At 40.1% G+C, this 23,230-nt stretch overlaps 2 protein-coding genes across 2 annotated transcripts in view; one reads left to right on the top strand and one right to left on the bottom strand.

The window, feature by feature from the left end:
• LOC119426522 (sodium/hydrogen exchanger 9-like) overlaps positions 1-16,256 on the top strand; it is a 137,415-nt gene extending 121,159 nt beyond the window's left edge. Inside the window, exons 15-16 of the mRNA XM_037694087.1 lie at positions 15,836-15,941; positions 16,020-16,256. Coding sequence (XP_037550015.1) covers positions 15,836-15,941; positions 16,020-16,256 — 343 coding nt within the window. The remainder of the gene's footprint in view (positions 1-15,835; positions 15,942-16,019) is intronic.
• Positions 16,257-19,501: 3,245 nt separating this feature from the next.
• Positions 19,502-21,929, bottom strand: chst2b (carbohydrate (N-acetylglucosamine-6-O) sulfotransferase 2b). The gene has a single exon (XM_037694088.1). It carries the CDS (start codon positions 21,170-21,172, stop codon positions 19,775-19,777), a length of 1,398 nt encoding a protein of 465 aa, XP_037550016.1. The 5' UTR covers positions 21,173-21,929; the 3' UTR covers positions 19,502-19,774.
• Between the last annotated feature and the right edge of the window lie 1,301 nt (positions 21,930-23,230).

Raw genomic sequence — 23,230 nt, 5'->3', positions numbered from 1 at the left:
GTTTTGTGTTGTGTGTTTCCTTAACTGATGAAGCCTTCTGGATGGAAGGTGAAATGTTTCAGCAAAAAAAGAAACTGTCCAGATGACCTGACTGAAAATTGTTGGATTGTGTACCTGGATTATTGAGCATGGATGTTTTTGGTTTTGAAACATGAATTGTTTATTAAAATATTCCTTTAATGTAGACAAACCAATGAATATAGTTAAAGTTAGCATTCACCCCGATATTTTATGGCATATTATATGGCAGGACAGATTTATTCATTAAACTCTGATGCAGAAATGTGTCAAGACATACTATGTTTACATGGACATAAGTAACTGGATCAAACGGCCGTTCGGAATAAAAACGCGTCATGTCAACACCCCGTTCGGGTTATTTTTTGTTTATTCAGCGTGATCCGAAATAATTTGTGATCAGAACGAAACGGGTTAATAATATTAGCATGTCGGGGAAGCAAAACTGGTCGGTGAGCGACAGTATTTCTTCTAGAAACTTTGAAAGAGCTCAAAATGATCTGTATTACCTGTAGCTCAGTCAGGGAGTGTAGTAACGTCTCCACCATCATTAAAACCTGTAGCGGGTCCATTTTGGGTACTCAGGTTTGTTTATGTTCATCCCGGAAGTAAACCAGAAGTAGAACTTCTTCTTCTGTGTTTTTTTAAGGAGAGTTTACCACGCTGCGCATGTCAGTACTGCTGTTCAGAACAAAGCCCGCTACATGTAAACACTCGTCATGAACAGATTGTGTCCATGTAAATGATACATTTGAATTATTTAATCTGAAAACATTTCAATCTGGTCAACAAAAAAAATTGTGCATGTAAACATAGAAGTTAAAATACAGTTAAAAAAGAATTCAAGGAGATATTGGTAAATCTGAAAGTATTGTAAACTGAAATGTTCTTTACTGATGTTGTTTGGATCACATTTCCAAGCTCTGTTCCTTTGTGAAGAGAAAGAAACATTGATTTGACACTCCGTCAATCAGACTTTTATGGTATGATGACCAGACAGAAGCAACTTTTGACTAAAGGACTCAATGACCTACTATGAATACGACATAAAGACAAAGCAATTAAATGTACAAAAATTGATGGAATGATCATCAAACCAAAATAAGTTGAATCTGATGAAACAAGGTCAGACATTTTTAGCCCAGTTTCTCTATCAATTATGTAGTAAACCAGGAGCTGAGTGTCAGTGTGTTAATACTAACCTTTTAGTCAAATATGATGATGGCAGGTTCATTCTATGGAGGCATTAATCCATGAAAATGCATAAAACATAAAATATTTCATTTTTACTGTAGAGTGAAACTGTTCAGCTGGTTATAAGAGACCGGTCAGGACCTTTCAGCTGATTTTCATGAGGTCTGCATCGAGTTTAGGATAATCTAATTTTAGGATTTACTGGCCTCATGACTTGGCCTAGTGTTTAGTAGGAAACAAATTGTTTTACTCTCCGCCAAAACAACAAGATGCAGATCTATGAAAAAACATACAAACTACTCATTTGTCTGTTTGATGTGTTGGCAATTTAAGTTTTCTGTGCATTTAAAATAAACTGAATAAGGGGCGATAATGTTTCGTTTAGCGTTGTATTATTAAATCAAAATCATGGACTGACACTGTGACTGCTCTAGCCATCAGAAAGCATCCATCGAAACATCCATCCATTATCTTTACCCGCTTATTCCATTTTGGGTCACGGGGGTCGCCGGTGCCCATGTCCAGCAATCATTGTGTGAGGGGCGGGGTACACCCTGGACGGGTCGCAAGTCCATCACAGGGCCACATAGAGACAAACGAGACAAACAACCATTCACTCTCTCACTCACACCTAGGGACAATTTAGAGTTACCCATCAGCCTAACATGCATGTTTTTGGTCTGTGGGAGGAAACCGGAGTACCTGGAGAAAACCCACGCAAGCACGGAGAGAACATGCAAACTCCACCCAAAAAGGCCCCTGGATCAGGGTTTGAGCCAAGGATGTGCTCGCTGAGAGGCAGCAGCTCTACCAGTTGCGCCACCATGCTGCCCTCCATTGAAACAAGATAGTCTAAATGGGATGCAAAATGCAGGGGAGATTTGTGATTTGCATTGCTTTGTTTGTTCAATTTCTTGTTTTTAATCTTTTGCGAGTTATATTTGCATATTGTTGTTTATTGTTTTTGTGCTTATTTTGCATCTCTTTGTTTATAGTCTGGGTGTTTGTAGCCATTCAGATTTTAGGGTTAGGATAATCTATTGATTGGCATAGTTTTGGCTTTTTTACCCACAAGACATTGGCTACCATTTTAATTGTTTTAAGCCACTTGATACAGACATATGAATAGTTCTTATATACATGTAAAGACACTTAAATCAAGTGAAGAACCAATGTATGTAATGATCTCGGGGAACCCAGATTAGCACAAGACCCGGGACGAGACAAGACTCCAAGATAAAAGTTTAACAGTGTTTATTATATACAGTGGGTGATAGTATTTACAGGTGCACTCCTAGAACCCAGGTCTGAACGTTGAGGTGGAGCATCGAGGTAATCCAGAAAAGTGTTCCAGAGATGGAGGATCAGGCAGGGCAGGTCAGGCAGGCAAGTGGCTGAAGGGCAAGGCGCGAGGAACCAGGAACAGAACCAAAGCAGAACCAGGACTGGACAGGACCCAAGGAGGGAGGATAACATGGAAAAGTATAATGCTCCAGCGGAGAGTAGCACTCGACTGCAGCCTTAAGTAGTGGTGACTCTCATAGATCAGAGTCTGAGATTCTTTATTGTCATTTATTATGTCTTTATTGTCAGATGGTCAACAGCTGGTGGCAATTAGTGGTCATCTTGAAGAGAGGAGCTGCAGATGGTGGTACTCTTGCAATGTAGGTTCAATATAAAAAGATAACTTAACAAATAACCAATTCAATTGATATTTTAGCCCATCTTACCAGCAGCTTGATGCAAAGATACAATATGTTCCTGTTTATTATGTTTAATATACAAACCGGATTTCAAAAAAGTTGGGACACTAAACAAATTGTGAATAAAAACTGAATGCAATGATGTGGAGTTGCCAACATCTAATATTTTATTCAGAATAGAACACAAATCACAGATCAAAAGTTTAATCTGAGAGAATGTATAATTTTAAGGGAAAAATCTGTTGTTTCCTAATTTCATGGCGTCAACAAATCCCCAAAAAGTTGGGACGAGTCAATTTTTACCAGTGTGTGGCATCTCCCCTTCTTCTTACAACACTCAACAGACATCTGGGGACAGAGGAGACCAGTTTCTCAAGTTTAGAAATAGGAATGCTCTCCCATTCATGTCTAATACAGGCCTCTATCTGTTCAATCGTCTTGGGCCTTCTTTGTCGCACCTTCCTCTTTATGATGCGCCAAATGTTCTCTATAGCTGAAAGATCTGGACTGCAGTCTGGCCATTTCAGTACTCGGATCCTTCTCCTACGTAGCCATGATGTTGTGATTGCTGCAGAATGTGGTCTGGCATTATCGTGTTGAAAAATGCAGGGTCTTCCCTGAAAGAGATGACGTCTAGATGGGAGCATATGTTGTTCTAGAACCTGAACATAGTTCTCTGCATTAATGGTGCCTTTCCAGACATGCAAGCTGCCCATGCCACAAGCACTCATGCAACCCCATACCATCAGTGATGCAGGCTTCTGAACGGAGCGTTGAAAACAACTTGGGCTATCCTTTTCCTCTCTGGTCCGGATGACATGGCATCCCAGTGTTCCATAAATAACTTCAAAACGTGACTCATCTGACCACAGAACAGTCTTCCATTTTGCCACACTCCATTTTAAATGACCCCTGGCTCAGTGCAAATGTCTGAGCTTGTGAAGCTTGCTTAGAAATGGCTTCCTCTTTGCACTGTAGAGTTTCAGCTGGCAACGGTGGATGGCACGGTGGATTGTGTTCACTGACAATGCTTTCTGGAAGTATTCCTGAGCCCATTCTGTTATTTCCTTGACAGTGGCATTCCTGTTTGAGGTGCAGTGATGTTTAAGGGCCCGGAGATCACGAGCATCCAGTAGAGTTTTACGGCCTTGACCCTTACGCACAGCGATTGTTCCAGATTCTCTGGATCTTTTGATGATGTTATGCACGGTTGATGATGATAACTTAAAAGTATTTGCTATTTTACGCTGGGTAACACCATTCTGGTATTGCTGCACTATCTTTCTGCGCAACAATGGTGGAATTGGTGATCCTCTTACCATCTTGGCTTCTGAGAGACACTGACACTCTGAGAAGCTCTTTTTATACCCAATCATGTTGTCAATTGACCTAATTAGTGTTAATTGGTCTTCCAGCTGTTCGTTATATGCTCAATTTCCTTTTGCCAGCCACTTATTGCTACTTGTCCCAACGTTTTTGGAATTTGTTGACACTGTGAAATTTTGAATCAACATATTTTTCCTTTAAAATGTTACATTTACTCAGATTAAACTTTTGTTCTGTCATCTATGTTATATTACGAATAAAATATTGACATTTGCCATCTCCACATCATTGCATTCAGTTTTTATTCACAATTTGTTTAGTGTCCCAACTTTTTTGGAATCCGGTTTGTATGTTAAATACCGAAGATATCTCAATTTAATAGAAATTAAATAGTATTATTGGACTCTGCCAGGGCTGCTCCTCCACATCGAGAGGAGCCAGTTGAGGTGGTTCGGGCATCTGGTAAGGATGCCCCCTGGACGCTTCCCTAGGGAGGTGCTTGGGGCATGTCAGACTGGGGGGAGACCCCAGGGAAGACCCAGGACACGCTGGAGAGACCGTCTCTCGGTTGGCCTGGGAATGCCTTGGAATCCTCCCAGAAGAGCTGGCTGTGGAAAGAGATGTCTGGGCTTCCCTGTTCAAGCTGCTGCCCCCGCAAAACGATTTCGGAATAAGCGGAAGTTAATACCATACCATACCATACCAATTTATTTATATAGCACTTAAAACAGCAACAAGGCCAACCAAAGTGCTGTACAAAAGAACCAAACATGCACAGCAGACAGGAAAACATAAAATAGTAATACAGATACAAATAGCAGCAGAAGCTAACTAAAATGGCCAACAGAGTAGAGAACAGACCGGACCAAAACAAATCACACCGTGTTAAAGGCAAGCGAATAGAAGTGGGTCTTCAAGCGAGACTTAAAGACTGAGAGTGTGGGAGCCTGCCGGACACTCAGTGGCAACTCATTCCACAGTCGTGGACCTGCAACAGAGAAAGCCCTGTCACCTCTGAGCTTACGACGGGTTTCTGGGACTGAGAGAAGCATCTGGTCTGCTGACCTCAGAGAGCGCGGTGGGACATATGGCTGCAGAAGATCAGTGAGATAGGATGGGGCGGAACTGTTCAGTGATTTAAAAACATACATGAGAATTTTGAAATGGATCTGAAGGTGAATGGGTAGCCAGTGCAGGGAGGCCAAAACTGGCGTGATGTGCTCTCTATAGCCTGTACCAGTTAAAAATCGGGCTAAGTTAATGGATGGATGGATAGTATTATTGCACCAAAAAGATGAGTTTCTAAGAGATAATAGTCGAAAATGCCCACGTGTGTCCAAAGAAATTGATGAATTTGATGAACAAAATAGAAAGAAGCCACCATGAAACAAAAGCTGTTGTTTTTGTTCCACTGCTCCCCTCAGCAAGCGAACTCGCTCAAGAGATTTTGCAACTGAATATTGAATACCCTTCCTGACCCAACCTGGACTCAAACCTGCAGCCTCAGGATTACGACCGCAGTACTGACCACTGAGCTACCACTACCCCCTCTTTGAAACAACGTATCCAAAGAGTATTTGAATGATGTCTTAGTTAAACAAAAAGGGGAAATTTGCAAGCATTTTACAAGAACCCTGAGAGGTAAATCATATTTCAGTGGATAATATCTGTTTGAAAATCAATTTAATTCATAGATGCAATTTTATGTTTGTGGCACGCTTTATGTACTTTATTTTTGTTTTTACAACTTGAAAAATTGCAGGAAATAACATATTTTGCTTTGTGGCAGCATGTCAAAGTGTCTCAAGATCTTATTTAAAATATTTTATTTAGGTTCTTGGTTATGTGTTGTCTCAACACTGGTTTGTTCCTTGATGTTTGAGTGAGATATATATATAAGTTTGTTAGGAGTGGTTTGACAAAATGTATACAGTAGTCCCTCATTTATCACGGGGGATTCGTACCCTGAAGCCCTGCGATAAGTGGAAAAACCATCAAGTAGGGATACGGAATCAGAATAAGCTTTATTATCATTGCACCAAAGTACAGTGAGATTATGTTCATGCAGTCGTCCGAAAGATGGGCGGAGTGCACGTTGCTGCCGCTCCTAAGGATGAGGCCCCTTATATTCTTTTCGATAGAAAAGGGGAAAAGGCCATGAGGAAATTGTAGTTGTATAACAAAAAATATATTTTCACACCTTGTTCTTATCAGGACATGATTTAAGACATCAAAAAACTCTACCAGCAAGCACATTTAAAGACAACAAGATGGTGAGATTTGTCCAGGAAGCATTTCCAAATAGCACCATAGTCCTGTTAAGATGTTGGTGTCAGCCGGTACAGCTCTGATAAGCATTCACAGAAGTTCTTGTCGGGGGTGGGGGGGAGGGAGGGTTGCAATAGACAGAGCTTTCTTACTTTACACATATCCCAGGAGAAATTTGATAAGTCAGCCTGCTTCGAGGCCGGACGGGGGACTCTGATTCAGATAAGCCACCGTTGTTGATTTTTTTTTTCAGGCAGACTGTTATTTCTTGTCAACCTTGAGTTCTGCTGGCACTTTCGATGATCCAAAATGGCCAGATTTGTGCGCATATAGTCCAAGCTCAAGTTCAAGTACAGGAAACTTTATATTAAGGCTTTAGAAACCCTTCCCACACTTTTGGAATGTTCTAAACTCTTAAACCTACATAATTTTAACAACCTATGTTACTAAATTTTACTAGCAAGGGTTCTGCAGAACAGGAGCAACTCAGGTCCATCTGGCCCAATATATGAAAAAAAAGTCCCAGTGCAGCATGACTGAAGCCCACCACTGGTGCTCCAGGAGCAAGGCTGCCCAGGATTTAATCCACCACCTCTGGCCTGGTCTGGACCAGCACTGCACGATCAGAACCAGGCTGAAGCCTGCAGCCGTTTGGTCCCTGCAACTCCCAGGATCTGGGTCACACTGAGTCCAGATCAACTGCAGCCCAGCTACTCAGCAGTGAAGACACAACTTGAAGAATGAGTTCATCTTCAGAATTATTTGATACTTTCCTCCTGCCAGTTCTGTGAGCTTATTATCATTACTTCTGACTTTGGTTGCAAAACTTTCCCTCCATTTGCAGCAAGCAGCGGTTGGAAGCAGTGTTGACTTCTGGGAAGTGAACTGATGGTTTCTGGGTAAAGTAGTTCTTCAGACTGGCAAAACAGTGAAGACTTAATGAAAGAAAACTACAAAATGGCAGCACATTTTTTTGGGGGGTGGGGGAAACATTACAAACATGTGCAGTACTGTACGGTACTTAAACAAACCACAACAGAGCAAGTCTGTAAAAAACAAATCGCGAAGTAGCGAGGAACTACTTTATTCCTCTTAAGAAGAAAAATAACAACAAAGCAAATTCAGTGTTTAAGACTTTCAGGAAGTGTTAAGAACTCTACAAATGCTTACAAAAACATTTGCAAGAAAATCATAAAGAAATTAGAGGTTGGTCCAGATTTTACACAAAACAGTTTTTGTGTTAATTTAACTGTTGTTGTGCCCGAGTGTCTTCCATCATGAAACGGATATTTCACAGAAAATGTGCCATCACATTGTTCCTTTTTGTACTCGCACATCTCCATGTTCTTGCCACTGACATGCTTCCTCCCAACGTGATATTATCGCACTTTGATTTTTCATAGGACGGTGTGAAAGAGATACACTGTGCCTGCCGGGTTTTACTGAAACACACTTTATATTACAGCTGAAGACATTTAATCATATTGTGGACACTTATTGCAAAGGGATTTATATTTCTAGTCTCTTTTTGAACATTTTGATTAATTATTTTTAACAGGACTGAAACTGTTTTCTTTGAGGATGAGTGAAACAGCTTTTAATCAAGCTTTGTTTGAACTCGTGCTGCTGATCCACAGAGTGCACAAAACTAGTTGTGGCTGAAAGATATGACTGATTATGACATCTTATTCTTGGTGAGTTTCTTGTACCTGACGTGGTTTGTAATTAGTTATAGAGCGTCTAAGAAAATGGACTTGTAACTTTTTCTCAGAACGAGCTTGTAGTTATTTTGATTATTACTATTAATTGGAAAATGGAAAGTTTCTCTGCAGACGTATTCTATTTGTTTACACCTCAAAGGGCATTGAAGGTGTTTTTAGGAAAGTTTTAGATGTAAACTAGTAGACAACAAAGTCCATGCTCAATAATCCGAATCAGTTTTGTTGTGTGTTTCCTTGACTGATGAAGCCTTCCGGACCGAAGGCGAAACGTTTCAGCACAAAAAAAAAAGAAACCGTCCAGATGACCTGACTGAAAAATGTTGGATTGTATACCTGGATTATTGAGCATGGACTTTTTTTGTTTTCAACCAGTTTGACAAGACTGTCAACAAGGAAGAGGGCCGGCAATGGAGGAGGGGGCGTACCAAAGAGACCATCTTATCACAAGCAGAACTGGTTTGTTCCACTTTGGAGTAAGCTGTTGAGGGAAGAATCAGTTTTGTTGCGTTTCCTTGACTGATGAAGCCTTCTGGACCGAAGGCGAAACGTTTCAGCACAAAAAAAAGAAACTGTCCAGATGACCTGACTGAAAAATGTTTGGGTAATCAAGTTACTGAAAACCCAAAAGTTACCTGCTTCACAAAGTGTTTTGTTCCTGAACAATTTAAAACATGTAATAATGGGGGCACTGCCACCATTAATTGTCTGAATGCTTATGAAGCATTCACGCTGTTGTGATCCATTTTTGTTCCATACAATTTTCAGCATCTTTCTTGTTCCACAGTTTTTGTGCTATTTCAACAAGTCATATTTCACAACGTTCAGGAGATGGGTGCTATGACTTTTGATACTGGTGTAACTTTAGCTTTTTGAAATATTTAGCCTTTTCTGCCACTTTTTTTTTTTTTTCTCATAGGAAATGAACTGAGCTCATTTTGCATCCTTCATATCTGTTTACAACCTTTTACTGCTCATTTCACATTTTGTCCTGGTTCAGCTTCTTTCAGCTTCCCTGTGCAATTTTTAACTTTTTTTCAGCTATTTTCAGCTGCTTTTTCAGCTGTTTTGTGTGCCTTTCAGATTCTTTCTGCCAACTACATTTGTGTGCTTCTGCTAACTTTTTCTGGTAATTTCATTTCAGCTTATTTTTGCTAGTTTAAGCTTTTTCTGCTATTTCAGTTTTTTATGCTAATTTTAGCTTTTTCGGCTAATTCCACATTTTTTAACCTCGTTAAAACTTTTTCATCCTAATTCAGCAAAAATGTGCTCTCTCCGCTTCCTCCTGTTAACTTAAGCTACTTTTTGCTGTTTTAGCTACTTTTCTTCTGTTTGTTTTTTTTGTTGCTAATTTAAAAAAATGTTCCCACATAATTTCAACCTTGTTTTTTTTTTTTTTTGCTCATTTCTGCATATTTCAACCTAATTAGGCAAATGTGTTCTTTCTGCTTCTTTCTGATAATTTAAGCTTGTTCTTACTTTTCAACTTGCTTTTTTAGCATTTTTAGCTAATTTCCACTGTTTTTAGATAAATTTAAGTTTTCATGTTAATTTCTGCTATTTTCAGCCTAGTTAACTTCTTTATTCTTATTTCTGCTTGTTATGCTCCTTTTAGCTTTTTTTCTGCAAGTTTCAGCTTTTTCTGCTCTTTCAGCTACTGTTTAGCTCGTTTGATGCTAATTTTAGCTTTTTCAGCTAATTCCATAATTTTTAATAGCTCATTTAATTTCTTTCCACTTCCTTCTGGTTGTTTAAGCTACTTTTTGTCGTTACAGCTACTTTTCAGCTATTTTTGCTCATTTCAGCATTGTTTTAGCTACCGGTAATTTCCTAATGTTTGTGCTAATTTCTGCTTATTCATACCTAATTCAGCAAATATGGGGGGGGGGGGGTTCTGCTTTTTTCTGCTAATTTTTTAGTGTTGTTCTTCTATTTCACCTACATTTCAGCATGTTTTAGCTCATTTCAACTGTTTTTCAGCAAGTTCATCTGCAATAAGCATTCACACTGCATTTTTGCAGGAAATGCAATTTCTCTAGTTAATTAAATATTTACTCTCATTGCAACACATCACTGAAATGTGTGTACCCATACTATCTATGCAAGCTGTACCCTGTGGTTTTGCTAAAAACTTCCAAAATGGTTCAGTTTGCACATATGAAGAGCTTGTTTTTTAATTTACTTATTATAAATTAAATAAAATTGAGTCAGAGCAACTGCAAAAGTTTTAAAAAAAATGTGCAAAGGCTGAAACCTCAGGCCTGACTAGTGCTTTTTTAATTGGCACGATGGAGGTAAAACACACAGAAGATGCTTTTGAAGTGACCCAGTGAGTCCTGCTCCCAGGTAGTTCTGACTCCACTTTGGCTCACAGGTGTTCCATAATAAAGGCATACAGCTGTTTCCTCTACTATTTCCTTGTCAGCTTGGCTGTAGGGCTCATTAGGATGAGCGTTTTGCTCGTAAGCGCTCATTTTGACTGCGATCAAAGCCTTTTTGATGTTTGCAGCTGAAGGTTTGACTGCTCTAATCTTTCAGAAGCCGGTAACAGATGTTTTTTCTTTAGGATCCGGCGTCCCATCCGCACATGGTTAAGAAATTTGATTTTTAGGTGTTAACATAGATTTAGCTTGGATTAGAAGGGGTAAGTGTTGTTTTACATATTATACCACAAAAATGAAGACAGGGCTGAACTATAGCTCAAGGAAAGAGACAACAGATTATACTGTTTTGGATGTTTTAAACATGGCATTGAATTTATTTTTGACTGAAGCTAATTCTTCTGTAAGTTTGTCATTGTTTGATTACATCACTGCATTATTTTTAAGGCTTCAAAAATTATCACGTTTTTCCCCCCACAGCAGAGATTTAACGAAACAGGAGTGAGAAACGTGTTTGTATCATGCATCGGGGTTGTGTGCTCTTATTTGAACTCAATAAACTTTTTTGAACTATTTACTCAATATCACTGTTGCACCTTTACAAAAATCTTATGTCGCCCACTTTCAGCCGTCCCAGAATGTTGCAGATCAACTACATGATTCTTATTTTAGCCTTCCGTGTTACCTGTTGGTTTCTTAAAAGAGTAAAATTAATAAAAAGGTCCGTTCTAGTTTGTTTATGGCCTTATGGGTTAGTTTGTAATTGAGATGCCCAAATGTTTTTAAAATCCAGATTAAAGACAAAGTGGGAGGCATTTCCAGTTGCTATTCGGATAGTTTATAAGAGATTATACTGTTTGCAAAATATACGGAGGGCTGTCATTTAAATTCTGCAAGTGTATTTGTATAAACCAGGCTATTTTATTTTTTTAATTTCTAAACTCTTTATAAAAACTTGTAGGTTTGATCATATTTTACCAGTTTTGTCCTCCCTTCACTGGCTCCCTGTACATAACAGAATGGATTTTAAAATTCTCCTGTTGACCTTTAAACGCAGAAATGACCTTGCACCCTCATATCTCTCTGATCTACTTCAACCACATGTCCTTCTTGGGTGCTGAGATCATCAGGGCAGCTGTTTTTGGTTGTACCAAAAACCAGGGGTTTTTTTTGTTTTATTTTTTAGTCGCCGGCCCTAAACTCTGGAACAATCTGCCCCACAACATTAAATAGGCCACTTCCTCTTTTAAAAACACATCTGTTTTCACTAACTTTAACATGGTGTGATTTGATTTAGGATTTTATTGTTCTGTGTTTTTATGTTTTTCTTTTGATGCTTTAAAAAAAAAATCTTTAAATTACTGCCATTGATTTTATTGGTAAGCACTTTAGTTACAGCTGCTGTTTTTAAATGTACTTTTTAAATTAATTTGACTTGACTTTCACTGACACACACACCAACAATGTCATCATAGACTTTTGCATACATAAACTTTTTGAAGTGCATTTATACGTCTCTTGTTGTTCACAATTGTTTGCTTGCACTCGGTTGCAGTCACTGGAAACAGTCAACATTTAATAGCGTCAAAACTGTGGGTGGGAGTGATGTTTGCTGCAAAAGTGGCTGAAACAGCAGCTGGGCTCCTACCGCCTTCAACCGACTCAGCATCTTTTCTCACCCAAGCACACACACACACACACACACATACAACAACAGTGTGAAGGAGAAAGCAGCTCTAATGGTTATAATTGCCATCCTTGTCCATAAGTTTGAATCAGAAGGATAAACCACTCACTCCTGCAAGGATCATTTTTTTCCCCACCATTTTTTTATTACTCGTTTCTCATTTGAGACATGTACAAAGACATTTATCCTGTTAGAACAATGGATCTTGCAGCATCCCGATAAATGTAGGAAATGGTGCCAAATTAGATCATTTCCTGCTTATCCTTGATTTTCTGTGCCTATGCCAAAGGATTGTAGGCTTGTGTGCCAAGTCTAAATCATGTGTTTTTCATTATACACTTTGAGGTGCAAAGGTTGATTTTATCCAGCAAGAAGAATGTGTTTTTTTTAAGGTTGAATGAACAAAGTATGAACATTTGCAGGAAATATTTTATTAAAGGGCCTCAACTTTTACAGCTAAAAGCTAACGGAAATGCTGCCACTCCTAAAGGCCTGTAGTAAAGAGGACACACAGTCAAGTGTCTAATAAAAAATGCTGTTAAACTTGACTTGATTGTGTTTGAAAGTGTATAATAGGGTGTGATTTTAATTACAAAGTACCCAGGAGCATGTTGATTTCATTCCCCGACTTGCACATAAAATTTTGTTCTTATTCTTTAAACTGATTCAAAACTTGATAGCCTTATATTACCACTTAAACGCTTTACAAACTAATTGCGACCTTGCTACTGATTTTAATCAAACACTTAACTGACCTGATTTCCTGGAACAAGATAACAGCCTATTTTACTCCTCATTTGAAGAGCAAATTAGTTTTCTGTTAATCTAACCTTCTTTTACTCAGCTTTTCTTCCAACAATTCCTCCTAGAAATAATATTTTTAATGCAAGAGAGCTAAGACTCAGCTGACAGAAGTATCTACATCTACATTAATGATGCTAACAGTTTAGGAATCTGAAAATAACACATGTCCCTCTAGCTTGAATGACTAACATGTGACTCTCCTTAAAAAACGAGCCACTGGCGGTCAATGACCTCATGAAAGAAGTCTGACTCCAAAATAGCCACCAAGAGGTTAATAATGTTATATGACGTTAAGCAAAATGTGCCGTTTTCTTTATTTATATTCATACTAAAGTAAATGGTGGAGGAGGGTTGTCTGTAGCATTAAGTACTTCTCATAAAGCACTGAGGGGTCTGCAACCTTTACGATCAAAAGAGCCATTTTTGCGCCTTCGTTCACTAAATTAAACATGTCTGAGGCCGTAAAACCTGCTACAACTGAGATTATTCTCTTTCGCTCTTGACAAAGACGGTCACTCTCACCCTCTCGCCCTCCCTCCTGCTTTTTTTGCTCTCTTGTCCTGTCAACCTCCTCAGAGCCTCTCTTTACCCATCTTCCGAATAGAAAATTATTATGGATTTGGTCAGCTGGTCTCTCAACGCAACTGATATTTTTTTTCTGACCAGACGACAGGATGCTGAAGAGTCCTCATGCCCTGAACGGACGCACGCAGCTGGATATGTCATTGATTCCTGGGGTTGTGGAAGATGATGTGCCTATCTGTGCTGTCCGTGGAGGATGTAGAAGATGTGTACATTATTGGATTTATGATAACAGGGTTTCTGCTTTTTGGAATCGACAGATACCTAGAATATCGTCAAATTAGGAAGACATCGCAGCAGTTTCGGCCATGGTAAAGCTGCCAGCCTTATGTGAAGGATTCATTTGTGCCTCGAGCGCTCAGACTCATATACTTAACGAGCTCAACCACAAGCTGGACAAGATTTCTGAGAATCGTAGGCAACGTGCAGCTCCTGGAACTCAGCAGCATGAAGGATTCGACCTTGGAGAAAGCTAACGAGCACGGACCGAGCGGAATATCCACAAATTTTGTTGTTTGGATTCGCCATTGAATGTACCAGCAGAACTGAAGGCAGACAGAAATCAGAGTCTGCCTGCCCAAAACAAATGTTTATCTGAATTTGTCCTCCCCGCTGGTCTTGGACAGGCCAACTTATCTCAAATTTCTCCTGGAAGATACGTAAACTAGAAGATCTGCCTGCCCCCCTCCCGAGGACATCTGTGGCCTTATCAGAACCAGGACGCTGATAGACACTGTACCATCTTATCAGAACTTTGGAACTTTCTGGAGTGTCCATGGACAACTCACCGCCTTTGTCGACCTTTATGCATAAATGTATTATGATGTTGTTGTGTGTTGCTGTTTTATGTTGCAAGGTCTTTTTTGCATCTTTTACATTGTTTCCCGACCAGGACATGGTGTGAGACATGATTTTTTTTGGCTTCCTCCACCCTCGTGTTCTCTTTTTCTCATCTGCCTGTATCTTTTATGTAACAGGTCTCTCTTGTAAATGAGTCTTCTTGGCTCAATGGAAACTAACCTGTATAAATAAAGCTGTAATAAAAATATATATATATATCAACTGGTGGCCCCGTGGGCTACTTTTTGTTTGTTGGAGGGGGCTTTTCTGGACAGTAGGAATGGCATACAACTAAAATTATCTAATGATTTTTAACATTTTATTATTTTTTACAATTTATGACAAAAGAAAGCACCAGATTATTGTAAATAAAAGGAAAAATGCATTTTGTTTTTCTTTTTTAATTAAGAAAAAAAACTAGAAACTATGCAGGCTTATGTTATTTTTTTGATTGTGGAAAAAATTAAGTATCCTGCATTGAAGAAATAAAGCATACAGTTAAAGTGAGTATGTTTTACTCCTTATATTAGATTAACTTATTTGCACATGCATCTTGTATCTTTTTATTTTGTTATGGAATTTTGTACTTTTTTTAAATGAATAAACTTTATACCATACCATACCAAATGACAGGAAAACTGCTAAAACTAGCCATTTTTTGTTGTTTTGTATAAACTATAAAATTTAGTTTAATGTTCGTTTTGGTCAAAGCTTGAAAGAGTCCCTGCAGAGGCACCAAAGAGCCAAATGTGGCTCCAGAGCCGCAGGTTGCAGACACCTACACTAGGCAGATTTTAATTAAGCTTTTAAATGTGCATCTACAAACTGATTACAACTCTGCCATTTATACAGATATTGAGCTATTTGATGTGGTAGTAGCTGAGAGTCATCTCACTAACGGATACAAAATCTCACATCATATGAGATCACATAAAATCATTTATAAGGTTTGACTACACCCAGACATGAATACTAGGCGTTTCCTGTCATTTAGGAACCAACCGGTTGAGTACAGTCACGATGGCGTGATCAGTTCTCATGTCATGTTTGATCACATTTCCAAAATGATTACAGTGGACATTTTTAATAAAGATCATCATACTTTATTAGCTCTCTAATGCCCTTTGCATCACATTTTTTTTGTGCCAGATAATATTTTTGTCTGGGAATATTTTTCTGTGCTGTAGATATCTTGCAAATTACCAAAATTACTCACTAAAGAAGTAAAGTTGCTCATTTTTTCTGTTTTATCTCTCAACACTTTTTTGTTGTTGTTGTTTTGGTTCTGTTGATTATAACTTAACAAGGCTGCAGATATCTGAAGCCCCTGCTGACGCACTGTGGCCCCCCGCTGACTGACTCTCTGCCACAGTGGTGCGGTGGATTTGCTAAAGTCTTCAGCAGCCCCCGTCTGCAGGAGGTAAGACTCTATTAATCCTCCTGCAAATATGTCTGGATTGAAACTGGGCTAAATATATTTTTGCAATTTGTCTTTCAGGATGAGGAGCAGCTCTGTGAAGGTCAACTTGATGATTTCACCGTTGATTTGGAGAAAACGGAGCAGGCGTCTACACGGAGCGACTCTGGATCAGAGCACCAAGAGGACCTGCTGGAGGGGGATTTGGGCATTGGTACTTGTGCATCAACAAGGCCTGAATTTCCTGGGGTCTCTTCTAGCTCCGACTTATCCTTCCCACCTCCCACTGCGCATGGGGACTCTGTTCAAGGCATTTGAAAGCGGCTGAGTGGGCGTTACTGTGGATCCAAAAGGTCACACAACCATGCATGTGTGTGTGAAGAAACGCTCACACTGGAAGGAAAAGATCATTACGGAGGCCAGCGCTCTTCCTGTTGCTCTACTTAAGAAATGTTTGGCTGTGGTTTTCTGGAATTAATTGCTGAAAACCCAACGCTGGAAGGCCTTTTCATCAATTAAAAGGATAAAAATGAAATATGGGAAGTCACGCTGATAACAGAGCAACTTGGCGGCGCTCCTGCTCAAACTCACTGGTTTCACTCTTTATATTGTGACTTAATTGTGTTTTCTTTAATCATCTGAACTTTGCCAATTGTCCCTTCTCTCCGCAGTCCAACTCCTGATTAAACTTTCATTGTACCATTTTCTGCCCCAGCCCCTTTTAACTGATTCACATATATTCTCCTGGATTTATTCATCAGCTCCCTCCTCGTCCTGCTTATCATACCGCAACACAGCAGAATATTTCCGAAAGCTTAAGTGTATTAGCATTTTGGGAAAGAGACTATTAGCAAGGTTCTCTCTGAGTTCTTTAATTTTAGATTGCACTTTGCTGCACTCAGGGTGCGTCATTGTAAATCTTAGCCCCCCCACCCCCATCCCTTTTTTTCCCTGGAGTGAAGCAGAGTGGTATGTGCTGCACAAACACTATCATTGAAGGCTGGTCTTTGTGAACACCCAGACTGTTTTTTTTATTGTGTTAGTGCAGCCTCTGTCCTCAGAGTAAAATCTGCTTTCTTTGTGTCCTGATTGAATGGGTGCATCTTCAGAATGCTGTTTTTTTTTTTTTGTTGTTGTTTTTTTAGCTTTCTGCAGATATGAACGGTTTAATGTCAATTGTTTGTAATTATAGAAGCAAGAGACCGAATCAAAAGTTGTGTGATAAAGATCCTTAAATGGACACTTTCTTAAAAATGATTGACTCAATATGCGTGGTTTTCTGTACAGACTGACTTGTTTTCATGGGATTTGTAAATAATCACGACACATTGTATTTGCTTGGGATGCAGTTTAAACATTAGCACATTACGTTTTTATTGACTTGTAATTTTCGCCCCTGCTTTTTGCTTTTAATAAAAACTACAAGGTTAATTGTTAAGATTTTTTCAGGGTTTTTTTTGTTTTTTTTCCCAGATTCACCAGGAAGTTTTTGGAAGCTACAAAGTTTTACAACGTCTTAACGTTACTTCTTTTCCTAGGTTACTGCTTTTTTCATATTTCCAGGCTTTAAACTATAATGCCAAATAATAATAATATCAAAAATAATGCAATCTTAACTAGATTTATCAAATGCCGCTGAAAGGCAGAAGATAATGCCTGTGACTATATGTGAGCGTTCATGTGTCTGTTAGCAAAATATTTCATAAACTACTGGAAGATTTTTTATTGAAACATGTACATCTAAACTGATCTACTTTTAAGGTCAGCACTATTCAAGATGGCTGCCAAAGCTATACCTTCAAAAACAACTATAACTGAGTCCATTTTATTGATATGGAGTTAAAATCGATGTGGTAGTAGCTGAGACTCACTTACAACTCATACTTACTGAAACATGGTTTTTAATGTTTCACCAAAACAACTATAACTTCATCATTTCCCTACATGAGATCTTAGTTTTAACCTTGGCATGAAAGATGATGTATTCACACCATTTTATTTTTTTTATATTAGTGAGTTTCCTGTTTAGAGACATTTTAGCTGAGATTTTATTTATGCATGAATTTGAAAGCAACAAGCTTGTTTCAGTATTTACGGCCAAAACAGGGCTATTCAACTGAATTGTTCGGGGGGGGGCACAGTTACAGAAAACCAAGATCTGAGGGGCTGGATATGCAGCAGTTATTGTTATTAAGTTTGTTTTATGGTTTAAAATCTAGTTTTATTTAAAAAATAAACCCAATGGTGGACCGAACTGAGCTCACCTGTGGGCCTGATTTGGCCCCTGGGCCGCAAGTTGAATAGCCCTAACATCTGTTTTCAAAGTTTCCCTGCAGAGTTTTTACTCTTATTAAGCAGTATTTCTGTGTCTGTTAACCATTTTAATTTGTTTTTGGGAGCAGACAGGCACGTGCATGAGTATGACATCATATGCATTTCTGCTAATGGCGTCACCTGAGATGCACATAGCGATTACTTCCAGCGTGATAGCAAAAACAGGGACCAGGAGGATTGTTGGAAGGTAAACAAAGTCTTTCCTTCACTTTTTATATTTGTAGGTAAATAGTCTGCAGGTGTCCAACATCCGTAACTTTTAGATTTATTCTTTCCCACTAAAAATGCTTTTAAATTGCGTATAATTGGTTGCTTGGAGCTACGCCAGCTGTGAAATATTTGCATGCATGCCTATTCAATTTGGCACAAAATGAAGAACAATCGGCTCCTGTTCTTGCAACCTCCCTCAGAAATAAAACTGAATCTGTGAGTAAATTTAATACGAGATTATAAGTAAATGAATCTCAAACACCTTCTGGTTTTGCCTGCTTTATTCTGAGTGACGCTGAATGTAAACAGTGAGCTTGTTCACACAAACTCTGTTCCTTTAAGTTTGTAGCAAATGGCAACACATGGATAACGGTTCTACAAGGAGAGAAGAAAATTCACAAAGGAAAAGAAGTGATGCAAATATTGAGCGTTAAAATTAACGAACCCGGTTTTAATTGCGACTATAACGTGTTGCTCAGCAATGAAACGCAAACTTTTGTTTTACTGTGAACTTTACTCAATGCAGTTTTCTCAAGATTGTGTTTCTCGTAAGCAGCTGTAAACATTTGAAATGGTAGAACGGACTGCTCACTGACACAGCTTCAGAATTAGGACCACAGCGCATGACATCATCATCATCCCACGAGGACGCTGACAAATAAAATAAACCATAAAAATGTAAACGTACTCCTTTAAAAAAACAAAAAAAAATCTAAAGATTGAACTACGGCTGTTCTGATGACACCTATATGGCACATTAACAAACCAAATTACTGATTGTCTCCGACTTCAAACAGCTCTTTAAAAACAAACCTTGACAATGTTTTTCATTAAAACTTTTTTTTTTTTTTTTTTTTTATCCACTGGTTTTACTTCTACAGACGTAATGGAGACTGAAAAAAATGTTTTTTTTTTGTTATAATTTCAAACATTCAAAAATAACTTCAAAACATCCAATTTGAAGTGTCATCATAACGAGATACATGAAATATACATTTGTACCCCCCCCACCCCCACCCCCCGGCAGCTTCACTACTCGAGTTCAAAGCCTTGCACCGTCAAACGTATCCAGTGTTCCCATAAAAAAATAAAGAACTGACCCCTTCGAATACAACTGCAGCTGGACTGAGAATAAAACGTGATACATTCCAGATGTGGCCAGTGGAGCTCCTTGCACACTGAAAGTAAAGCTTTAATTCCACAATAAGAGGAAACGGCACTCAATGAAAAATGAACATTAAATTAAAATGTCTTTGGCGGTGAGGATGTTTCTTTTTTATTTACTTTTAGTTTCACAGTTTAGAGCGCGTCAGTAGTGATTTCCTCAAGTCCTTGGCCTCCCCAGCTGTTCTCACTCGCTCGTACCCTAGAACAGCCATGGAGTGGTGGCAGTAGTCCTCCACTTGTTTGATCTGTTGAATGCTCAGCACTGTTCTCCACGCGCTAGCAGCTTGCGTGGCGTTCCTGGAGGACACTATGAATGGCTTCGAGGACGAGCTGGAGCCGCTGGTCATGTTCAGCGCAAACAGCTCGATGTCGTGGTTGTTGGTGAGGTTGGCAAAGCGGTAGATGCTCCTCAGGGTCTTCACTGGGTTTTCCACCATGTCTTCGTACCGTACTGCCATGTACTTCCCCTTGAGCCAGCTGGGTGGGTTCAAGGCCGTCCTTAAAGTCCTGGAGGTGCGGTCGCAGATCACCTCCATGGCTCCTATGGAGTGATAGTCCGAGCCGTCCTTTTTGTTGGCTTTGTGGCCGGGATCCACAAAAGGTATCCGGCGAAGTTTAGGGTCCCTGCTGCGGACCACCTGCAAATTCTCCCTGATCAGGCCATGCCTGGATTTGATCCTGGAGTTGGCAACAGCCCGTGGGTCTCTGACCAAGTGTATCACCTTCAAATCCAAGGATGGGTCCTCCATCAGAGGAGCCAGGACGTTTACGTCCAAAATACGCACGCCTTTGATGACTATGGTGTTGTATTTTAGACACTCCTCCTCCAACAGTCTAAGGCTTTGAGGGGGGCACTTTTTACACACCTTATCATCCACCATCCCCACCACCTCCTTCCTGTAGGCTGAGCAGAGTGGGTAGGAGCACACCACTTTATTCAGGGTGGCCCCAAATAGTCCTAAGGAAGTGAAATTCTTGCCTCCGGGGCTGTTGTAAAGTTGGAAAACGGACAGATCGCAGCGGTACAAGGAGCTGAGCATGTCTCTGGCCGCCCCTTGTAATGACACTGCATCACCGGGGTACAGTTTCTGCCAGATGTGCCACATGGGCTCGTATAAGAAGAACACTTCAGGGTTTTGGTTAAACAGCTCCCCGAAAAAGGACGAGCCCGACCTCCAGGTGGTCAGGACGTAAAGGAGCTGCCTCTTTTTAGCCAGAGAGGGCCTGTAAAGGAAGCGGATGTCGGATCTGCTCTGATACGTGGTGCTCCTCATCTGATGGTTGCACTGCTGTGGCTCTTTAGTCCATTTGTAATTCGCCAAATTAAGCATAGTGAGGACCAGCAGAAGGAAATAGGCCATAAATAACACAATCCTCTTCCTGCGGAGGACTTTCATCACGATCCCAGGCTGTGCTATTATCTTGGTATGATTCCTGTACGTTTTAAGCTTCCTCCCAAAGCCAGCATCCTTCTCCCAAGGTGCTGTCAACTTCAGTGGTTGATGGTATTGTTTGCCTCTCATCTGTACCCCAGGAGAGTGGCTCCCAACACAGGACAAAGCTCTTTACATTGACAATGCACCAAGGCGCTCTGTGGGCTGTACTGAGAGTTTATCCCCAAAACAGAAGCAGCTGATTAGGTAATATATCCCCCTCCTATTCGGCAGCGACAAAAACAACACAGTATAGCTCACAGTTTTCGCTGCACTGCGCAATGACGGGCGATGGGAGCGTTGAAGTTGTCCATACCGGGCGCTGCGGTGATTCAGCGGTGTGGCCCGCGTTCACAACAAAAAAGAAGGAGCCTTCTTCATTGTACCAGACGCCCTGCTGCTTATCCATGCTCAGCGGAGACATCTCTGCGCAGCAAACGTCCGACGCATCCTTCTTTGTGCGCACGCAGCGCGGTAAGGTTCAAACGAGGGAGCGGGGCTTCTTCTTCTTTTTTTTTTTTTTTTTTTTTGGCGCAGGAAATGGTTCTGGATGTGATGGAAGCGCTCGGATCCGCAGTCACGGCTCGGCTCGTCGGACTAATACAAACTGAGCAGATTCAATCAGAATGCAAGGAAAGGGCCCGCCCACAGGGGAGCCCATTGGATGCGAAGTGACGTCATATCAAACAGAGCCACGCCATTGGCTCTCCCGCCCGCCCGTCTTCAGCTGAGGCTGAATGCTGTTATTGTGATCCGGAGAGGTTCGCCTCCCTGTTTGCAATCCCTACGCCGTGCTCCACCCATCCGTTCGGGAACACAAGTAAAAGTGAACAGCGCTTTAAAGGGATCCCCTTCTTCTAAAAAAAAAAAAAAAAAAAAAGGCCCAATGTACAGTTTTGTCATCTCCAGTTTTAATAAGAATGTGATTGTCATATCACAAAGGCGCGCACTGCAGAGATGAATCAGTATTTAAAAATGATTCAGTTGTTTTGCACACTTCATGCTCAGGAGGGTTTGCTCAGATGTAAGAGTAAAACAAAATGAAGTGAAAATGTACTTTATGTTCAGAAATATAACGCAAACACATAATAGAAAGCATGTGGGCACCAATGGGGAGGTTTCCTCTGGAAAAAACAGGAGTTTCCAATCAAACAGCAACAATAACTGGAGTCTGTGGAAGGAACTGGGCGTTAGATGTTCTTAAGAGACTGGCCAATGGTTTCAGGAAGATGTAGGCTGAGTTCACGTATTTAAAAAGAGAGAAAAAAGCACTTTTTACTGATTAAATATCATCTTAAGAAGCCCTATTATTTGGGATTGGTCAGAAGGGGATAAAGATATGTTCTTTGACCCTACTCCCCTTTGGGCATGTAATGATAACTGTTAGGTGACTAAATTATAACTTTTTTTATTACTTTGTTCATTCAACCTTTATACAGGTTAATCCATGTTAATTTGTACGCCTACAATAAAAATGTTATTACTGTATATGTTTTTCAGCTTCTAGGTCAAACTGAAGCTGTGTGGCTAAAAAAAATCCAAGATATGATGATGGGACTGTACAGTAAAAAAAAGAAGAGCTTTAGTAAATAAAAACTAAATTAAAAGATCCTACAAGTATATGAAGGCTTCATCCCATTTTGGATGTTTTTCACTTTAAAGCTTTGTGCACACTGCCCTCTGCCGGAGAGAGACATTACTACACCTCAAACAGAACAAGGCACGTTTAATTAAAGCACTGCACGTTTTTCAAGTGCACGTGAATTCTTATTAGTGGGTTTAGTTGTCGGGAAAAATGGACATACACTTTTAAAATATTATCATTATGTTTGTTTTAATTTTCTGGCTCACTGTTGACAAATTAATTTTTAATCTTTGTAATCTCACTGCCCCTTCAGCTCTGTGTGTTTCTGCTGCACGTTGGATGTTTATTCTGCAAACAGTGCAGCGCTGCGCTGTTACGTAATCCCGAATCACCGTGGCTTCGGCGCGTGCCACACGAGCGAGCGAGGGCGCGTTCGGAGGAGAGCGCATGCGCAGTCGCGTGTCTTCGGCCAGCAGCATCAGGACCAGAAAGACAGGCAACGAGCCCGAGAAGATGGTGCGTGTAAACACGGTGAAGGGAGTGACAGCGTCTTCTTCTACGAC

The sequence above is a fragment of the Nematolebias whitei genome, chromosome 20 (assembly GCF_014905685.2).
Source record: "Nematolebias whitei isolate Nwh7 chromosome 20, NemWhi1, whole genome shotgun sequence".
NCBI lineage: Eukaryota > Metazoa > Chordata > Actinopteri > Cyprinodontiformes > Rivulidae > Nematolebias > Nematolebias whitei.
This window is presented reverse-complemented; position numbering and strand designations above follow the sequence as displayed.